At 40.4% G+C, this 8,842-nt stretch overlaps 2 protein-coding genes across 2 annotated transcripts; one reads left to right on the forward strand and one right to left on the reverse strand.

The window, feature by feature from the left end:
• Window positions 1-1,401: 1,401 nt before the first annotated feature.
• On the reverse strand, window positions 1,402-2,708 carry LOC139471879 (polycomb group protein Pc-like). The gene is made up of 2 exons (XM_071254392.1): window positions 2,672-2,708; window positions 1,402-1,796 (listed from the first exon to the last, which is right to left on the reverse strand). Exons 1-2 carry the CDS (start codon window positions 2,706-2,708, stop codon window positions 1,402-1,404), a joined length of 432 nt encoding a protein of 143 aa, XP_071110493.1.
• A 2,995-nt stretch (window positions 2,709-5,703) lies between these two features.
• On the forward strand, window positions 5,704-6,354 carry LOC139471996 (antifreeze protein Maxi-like). The gene has a single exon (XM_071254503.1). The coding sequence runs from the start codon at window positions 5,704-5,706 to the stop codon at window positions 6,352-6,354; it is 651 nt and encodes a 216-aa protein (XP_071110604.1).
• The last annotated feature ends 2,488 nt before the right edge of the window (window positions 6,355-8,842 follow it).

The following is an 8,842-nucleotide window of genomic DNA, read 5'->3' on the forward strand; positions in this document are numbered from 1 at the left end:
TTTACCACTTCGATGAAACCCACGAGCACGGGTATAGTGCTGACAAACCTAGAAACATAATCGGGATTCGAACCCACAATCGTGGGGAAGCAGCTCTGCACAGCGAATTGCGGCGCCTTAGACGACTGGGCCACCCGTGTCCTCGCATCATATTTGAAGAGATGTAACAGGGTATCTACTGAGAATGTTTTTGTTGTCCAGTTTAATTTCATATAACCACCAGTTGATTCCGGGTTAGACCTGGTCCCTGGCAACCTACATTCTTTTCGTAAGGGCGATTAAATGTATCATGTGGCCTGGCTCGGTGACTAGTATTGTGTGTCATCTTGTCATGTTGATTATAATATCAATGAATTATTTGTCTGGTCCAGGGTCGATCCGTTAATTTCCGCGTTGATGTAGCTGGTAAATTACTGACTCAGAGCTGTCACTATTACTGTAGACCGCCTCCGTGGTCTAATGTTAGAGCGTCCGCCCGGAGACCGGAAGGTCCAGGGTTCGATCCCCGGCCGCGTCATACCAAAAGACGTTAAAAGATGGTACTTGTTGTTACCCTGTCTGGCGCTCGGCATAAAGGGGCTAAAACAAGGACTGGTCGGCTCGGAGTCAGTATACTGTGTCTGAGTGGGGTATTCATGTTAAACTGCGGCATGGTATCTCAGTGGGCTAGCACTATTAATCGGCATCAGTCCGGACTAGTACAAGCAACCACTAAAACACACAGACGTACATGCACGTCGCTATATAAGTGCAATAATCTTGGACGCGACGTTAAACTCCATTTCACCTCACCTCACTATTACTGTAACGTCACTTCTAGAATGAGATTTAACAAATGAAGTAGCGGTCTCATTTAGCTTTGGCACCTTGTCGCAACGAGCCGAGCAGTGTGCATGCCTGGGAAGACGGGGTGCTCCCCTGACTAACGCAATACTATAGGTATACAACTACTACTATACTTTCGCGATAGTCTTTAGCTATTTTGATTGCTTCGTGGCGCTAAAATGCAAATGATTTTTTCACAAGTGCACACACAAATCTCAACAGGCACCGTAAACCACTTTAAGATACTTTATTTTCTTATTACATAAATATTAAATAAGACTGCAATCACCCAAGGCGTCCCAATCCCCTTAGCTTCATATAAAGCAAAACGCTTCAGCCATGAAATCGCCATCTGAAAACATGGAGAGAGACGAGGCGTGTCAATGAGCGCAATGTGACGCAAAGGAATATGCATTGTCAAACTGATCGAAAATCAGCTTGTCTCCGACCTGGATTACGAAAAGTGCTGATTAATAGGCTTTGCTGTTTTTACCAGTTCTACATGAAAGGGATTGTGTTTTTTCATAATATGTTACATTTTCCGTTGATGGGGCTACTTACCTGTACTGAGAAAGCTTATTTCTTTCCAACGTTGATGAGAGCCTGCAGGAGAGCAGCATCAGAAGATCCTCCACTGCTGCTTCCACTGCTGCCTCCTTGACTGATGGGGACGGGGATTGGGATTGGGTAGTCCTCGGAGGATGAGGATGAGGACTGGGAGCTGCCTCCACAGCTGGAGCAGCCGGAGGAGCCACCTGATGAGCCAGAAGATGGTGAGGAAGATGGCTTAGAATGGTGATGATGAACGATGATAGTCTCGTCACTACTTGAGCTGCTGCTACTACTGCTGCTGTGACGGCTATGGTGACGACGACGGCGGTGATGGTGGTGATGATGGTGGTGGTGGTGATGATGGTCCTGTCGTCGACGATGTCTCCTGTGATGGTCAGCAAACGCCATAGCGGCGATGACTATAGGAAATAGAATAGTAGAAAGCAATGTGATATACTCTATGTTCACGTGGTATGAAAGTTATAATGGCACATATATATATATATATCTTCATTAACAATACAAAATATTTGTAATGGTATTCAACTGGCATAAAACATAATTATCAATCAGTCTACGATCAGTGGCTTTTCCGGTTGTGAATTCCAGTTTTTCATAAATGTATAATATCGCGTGATATTTGGGCTCAGTCGTTGGTGTATGCTGTGAAAACGTGTGAGAACTTTGAGAATAAAGAATTGAACAAAATATCGGTTACAATGTATCTCGAATCACACGATATCTCGAACCTGAAGTGTTTGTTCTTTACAACCCCCGTTGTTTATAAAAGCGCGCTGAAGCATTAACATGTCACAGTTATAATAATGATAATAATAATAATAATAACAACAACAACATCAACAACAACAACAACAACAATAATAATAATAATAATAATAATAATAATAAAATAAGCATAATTATGACAACATATGATATATCTTCACCTTTAAGGAGGTGTTAAGTTCGATTTAGGGTCGATTTAATTTGTAGTCACAGTGAAGTTGATTCAAGACCTTCAAACTCCAGTTTATTGTCTCCCAGTTCAATTTTATTTGGTATACCAATTTACAAATTAATGATTTATCTGAATATAAAGTTATACTGTCTCCCTTTCACAAATCGAACTAATTACAATGTCAAAAAAAGGAACAAATTGATCAAGTTGATTCTCCTTTAAATCATTGAAAATATATCTTTCTATAAAGTGATCACAATTTCTGCTTCAATATTAAAAACGCAATGTTTCCTAGTATGTGTATACGCCAGAATATGTACAACTAAAAATACTCACCCACGATCAGAATGAGAATGATAGTAACTGGTCTCATAGTTAATGCTCAAGCTGTCCAGAATTGCCCTCAGAGTTTGTGATGGTTATGACTGAAGAGAAAGCCTTCTCATATTTATATTTTTACTTTGTAACTGCTCATAATTACTCAACACTATTTTTATATATTTTTTAACTTTCTTTAATGTTTTCCTTTATCTTAACCAGTCCTGAACACAAGATAGTAATCTGTGCTAATTGTGCAACAACAAAATGCACTGCCTGCAGTTTCGATGTTGTGTATTGCAATTATCTCCGCAAGATACTGCTCTCCCGTAGACTGCTTGAAGAGAAGGTGAAAAACTATTGACCTAACGACTGTTCTCATTGCGTGTCACTAGGTCATAATTGGATATTGGACCCACATGGCTATAAACATGTACATATATTTTATGATGTACAAATGCTCAGTCCTGTTTATCGTTAAGGTGAGGTGAAATGGGGTTTAACGTCGCGTCCAAGATTATTGCACTTATATAGCGACGTGCATGTACGTGTGTGTGTTTGATGCCGATTTATAGTGCTAGCTCACTAAGATACCATATATGCATGCCGCAGTTTAACATGAATACCCCACTCAGACACAGTATACTGACTCCGAGCCGACCAGTCCTTGTTTTAGCCTCTTAATGCCGAGCACCAGACCGGGTAACAACAAGTACCATCTTTTAACATCTTTTGGTATGACGCGGCCGGGGATCGAACCCCGGACCTTCCGCTCTCCCGGCGGACGCTCTACCACAAGACCACGGAGGCGGTCCCAGATTGTTTGAAGCAAATGCAAGTGATATGAGAGGGGAAGTTGATTGGTCAATAGGAGGACTGCTTATAGCCTGGTGGGAGCAAGATATACTCTGCACCAAGGCAGACAAATTATGAAAGTGTCAAGTTTGTTGAATATATAATGTGTTCCTTACAATAGTGAGTGAGATGGATTTAACCCCCGCTTTTAACAGTATTCCAGTTATATCACGGCGTGTCAGCTTAATGTGGGAGGAAAGCCCGAAATGATGCAGGTCTCAGACATTTATCACTTCGGTGAAACCCACGAGCACGGGTATGGTGCTGACAAACCTAGAAACATAATTGGGGCGAACCGGGATTCGAACCCACAATCATAGGTTTCTGGCGTGTCCAAGGGACGCAACTCTGCACAGCGAATCGCCACGACTGGGCCACCCGTGCCCCCTGTTCCTTACAAAGAACAGACCTCCATCTTTTCATTTCTGGTGTCCCCCGCCGTGATATTGCTGGAATATTGCTAAAAGCGGCGTAAAACCATACTCACTCACTCACTCACTCATGGGGAATGAAATGTACATCTTTGAATCGCGTCATCTTCAATAACGATTGAGCAATATCAAAGTTGAGGTGGTGTCAATAGCTTTAGAAAATAAATATATGTGCGGTAATTTTCCTGAATTACAAGGAAATGTAGTAGGCTTGCAACGAATATGAAATTAATATATCATATCATGTGTATGTCTCAAATGACAAAATTAATAAATACATTAGATTCATGAAAACCTTACAGTTCTTTTTGGAAAAAAACACATACTGCTAAAGTGTCGACCACAATACAAAATACAGGAAATTAAAAGCTAGAGTAAATATACGCTAAAAATATTCTATTTTCAGAGTATAATAATAACATTCTATTATGAATGGGTCATATTCTTAATAACTGAAGTAAAAAACGTGTAAATATGCCACACAATAAATAATAAATAATACCACACAACTATGAATATGACCTCAATAATGCTGTAGACGTGATATTTTATCAACAAGAGTTTTTATTGTAAACGCAATGTTCAAGGTTACCTGTGTAGCACACCTGATAACCTCAACGTGGGTGGTCCTACCTGTTGTCTTTGTGGTGGTGATCTCAGCACCTTTACTGTTATATAATCCTTTCAACGGTTTCATCAGATGAAGTATGTTATGAATTATCGAGATTATCCGCCCATGCATTGCTTCCCTGTAACAACGTATAAAAGATTGTGTAGGCAAGATGTTTGTCACTTCTAATCTCTTTGACACACAAGGTCAAAAGATCAACATGCATCAAGCTTCTGTTGTTGTTTTTATGGTTGTCGGTATGTATTTTGTGTTATCGTGATTACGTGTGTATAAAAACATAAACTGCCGGACAAAAGAAAGTATTTTCACATTTTTGCGAACACCTGGTATCATCACTATTTGATAGTGATTCATAAACACATGATTGGTCGGAATCGTACAATCGACTCAGGAGAGAATACTTATGAATATGGAAAGTATTTTGTCGTTTTTATTTTTATACATACATATATGATGGTGGCTACAATGGAACAAACAAGAAATGGTTATTCGATGATGATGTATTTGATACTGGTATCATAGTTGTGTTTGGCGACCTTTTTCAACCCAGTAAACGTAGTGATAAGGTAAGTAGTTTGTATGGTTCAGTCTAATTTAGTGTATACTTTCTTTGGCCTTGGAGTTAAGAAATTGGAAATAATGTATATGTAACTTGTTTATATTATTTTTTTGGTTTTCGTTCGTAATAAAATGTTCAGCATTAATTCATTTGTTCACATAGTTGTAATTTTGTATTGGTATTTTTAATACTGTACATATTTCAATAAATTATCTTCAGTGCGCACCGGCGTAAATGATCTGAGAATGAACATAATAAACTATGATACCGATAATTCAAATCATTTGAGATAATAAGGGAATATATAGATACGAGAATATTAGATCTAATGGAATTTCGATTTGGTCAAATGTTTTTCATATTTTGATTTTATAGGTGTTAAACTATAGTGCTGGAATCACTCAATAATTGTCAATAATTAAAATTCATTTAATTTGTACTTATATATTTTGTTGATAACGATTTGTTTTCTTTGCAGTGATATGTGCCGTTTCGTACGCGCATCATCATCACCACCATCATATGCGACATCACAAACATCATCATCATCATCATATGCGACATCACAAACATCATGGACATCATCATCATCGCCATCGTCATGGTCATGGTCATCACCACCACGGGCACCATCATCACCACGGACACCATCACCACGGACACCATCACGGACACCATCACCATGGTCACCACCATCACGGACACCACCATCACGGCCACGGCCACAGCCACGGACATGAACATCATCATCACCATCACCATCATCATCACCACAGTAGTGGCAGTAGTGGCAGCAGCGGAAGCAGTGGTAGTAGCGGAAGCAGTGAAAGTAGCGGTAGTAGTGGCAGTGGTAGCAGCGGCAGCAGCAGCAGTAGCAGCAGCAGTGATAGCACTTACAGCAGCAGCAGCAGCGGCAGCGGCAGCAGCGGTAGCAGCGAATACAGCAGCGGCAGCAGTGGAAGCAGTTATTCCGGCGACAGTGGCAGCAGTGGAAGCAGCTATTCCAGCGACAGCGGCAGCAGTGGAAGCAGCTATTCAAGTGGCAGCAGTGGTAGTAGTGGCAGTAGTGGCAGCAGCGGCAGCTACAGCTCGGAATCAGGATCTTCGGGATCTTCCTCTGGGTCATCTGGTTCCTCGGGATCTTCGGAATACGTTGTGGTTGAAGACTAGAGAGGTTGCTTGTTTGTCACATGTTCATGTCGGTGTTACCAGTAATATTGTGTAATTTCTTTACATTTTACTGTTTGAAATCCGTCATCTGCATCAACTTCTTTCGGCTATGAAGAACTTTTCGTTGTGATGTAGATGTGCGTACGCAGTATAATTCACATCAGAAACAAAAGGAAACAATAACGATTCAAATACATTTACGTACTAAACAAAAGGAAGATGGCATTTATTATACAAAAATATCCATATATGCCTCCAAAAATATGCCTCTTTCATGGACAATTGATCGAATAACTACTTGTTGAGACTCAAGTCTTTGAGTGAGCGAGTTAGTGAGTGAGTATCGTTTTACGCCGCTTTTAGCAATATTCCAGCAATATCACGGCGGGGTACAATAGAAATGGGCTTCACACACTGTACCCATGTCGGGAATCGAACCCGGGTCTACGGCGTGACGAGCGAACTCTTTAACCACTAGGCTACCCGACCGCCCCAACTTCTTTATTATGAGGAACACAACGTTTCGGAGTATATGCTTACTCATTCGTCAGTAAGCATATACTCCGAAACGTTGTGTTCCTCATAATATAGAAGTTGACATCCATAAATTCTCATTATTGTTTATTATTGAGAGTTTTTGTGACTGCTCATTTTTTTCAAATAGTTCTAAAATACTACTTCCATTTTGTCTGACATCAAACAACAACGTTTTACATGTGTGCTATCATTGTGTATGCTTGTTATGATTCTGTGCGCCATGTTTCAGTGAACCATGTTTGTCGTTCAAACATCAGTATTCTCACCACTTTGAGCTGTTGAACTTTGATTGTTATTTGTTTTACTCAGATCTATCTCAGCTTTCATGACTGAAAGCAGGTTGTTGTCGTTGTTTTCTGTTATAATATAACATTGAGTTGGTATGATGCATTATTTGTTAACTTACTGCAACTATGGAAATAAATTCCTTACATAACCAACATGTGTGTTACATGTGCATATTCATACGGAATTTGGTAGCTAAGGCCTTGTGGTAAGCTACACTGATGCATGCAAAATATCTAAAGGCGCTGACTAATACAGGTGGTGAAAAAAACAGGTAGAAGTTTGTAGCGTTAAACAACAAACAAGACAAACAAAAATGTAGATGTTTACTTATTAATCCCTTTACTCAGGTTTGTTGGATTCGGGTTTATATTTATGACAAAGTGACTAAGATCAGGGACCACCCCCGTGGTCTAGTGGTAGAGCGTCCGCCCGGAGAGCGGAAGGTCCGGGGTGCGATCCCCGGCCGCGTCATACCAAAAGACGTTAAAAGACGGTACTTGTTGTTACCCTTTCTGGCGCTCGGCATTAAGGGGCTAAAACAAGGACTGGTCGGCTCGGAGTGGGGTTTTCATGTTAAACTGCGGCATGGTATCTCAGTGTGCTAGCACTATAAATCGGCATCAGTCCGGACTAGTACAAGCAGCCACACACACACGTGCATGCACGTCGCTATATAAGTGCAATAATCTTGGACGCGACGTTAAAACCAATTTCACGTCACCTCACCTGACTACGATCAGACGCTGATCACGTTTGTGTTTTGTTTGTTCTTTAACGCCGCACCTATCAATATTCAACTGTATGATGTCGGTCTGTAATCATGAGCATCGATCTAAACAATTGGGATACGATGAAATGCAGCAAGTCAGTGATTACGACTACACGGGGCCTTGGGTCGGTTGTGCCAGTATCACGAACTAACTAAAAAAACGAAGAGCATTAAACGTCAACACCAGAGAATAACCAGTCTCGATTATTTGCCGAAGCAGATTCCAGTGGGCGTAATAGGCAAAATAGCGAAAAATAATTTTCTCCATGTAGATGGATCAATGAAAATCAGTGATGACACCAGGTGTTCGCTAAAAGTGTAAACATATTCCCCCCCCCCCCCCCCCCCTTTCTCTTTATTTTATTATTATAAAACATAATCCTTACAACAAGGTCAATAGCATCCATTGGCTTAAGTGTATTTATCATCCAAAACTGGCTCCCACAGGAGATATCGCTTGGATTAGATCAAGCGATATCTACACTGTAGATGTCGCTGCAATGAAATTACATCACAATGCTTTGCAGGCCATTGTGACGTCACTGGTTACCATGACATCACTAATGGCTCTGCTACTGAAGCTGTTAGCAGTACTTTTTACACTGAAGTCACTGCTAATTACTGTCTACTAATTGAAAAAGTTGGAAAAATGATGTTGGATGATAAATAAAATCTCACCCTCGTGTCTTTTGATATCAAATATATGAACACTCGTTGATAAAAGTGTCAATCGGAAGTGTGTTTGTTATCCTTCATTTTACCATGAATTTGGAAATTACTCGATTCTGATTGGTCAATCAGAGGCCATCAAATCACAATAAACCCCCTCTGATTGAAATAGATATTTTTACGGCCGCATCCCCGCGGAAGCTAATATTCATAAAAATGGTACTTTTTCAGTCTTGTCGGTAGACATATTTAAATATTATATCTACAAGTATAAGTTACA

Source organism: Haliotis cracherodii, unplaced genomic scaffold, assembly GCF_022045235.1.
Source record: "Haliotis cracherodii isolate W230 unplaced genomic scaffold, xgHalCrac1.p SCAF_23, whole genome shotgun sequence".
Taxonomy (NCBI): domain Eukaryota; kingdom Metazoa; phylum Mollusca; class Gastropoda; order Lepetellida; family Haliotidae; genus Haliotis; species Haliotis cracherodii.

Excerpts from the sequence above, each read along its gene's own strand:
- LOC139471879 (XM_071254392.1), bottom strand. The coding sequence starts at position 2,708 with ATGAGACCAGTTACTATCATTCTCATTCTGATCGTGG. Across the intron at positions 1,797-2,671 it reads CATTCTCATTCTGATCGTGG|TCATCGCCGCTATGGCGTTT; the intron begins GTGAGTATTTTT and ends TATTTCCTATAG.
- LOC139471996 (XM_071254503.1), top strand. The coding sequence starts at position 5,704 with ATGGACATCATCATCATCGCCATCGTCATGGTCATGGTCATCACCACC.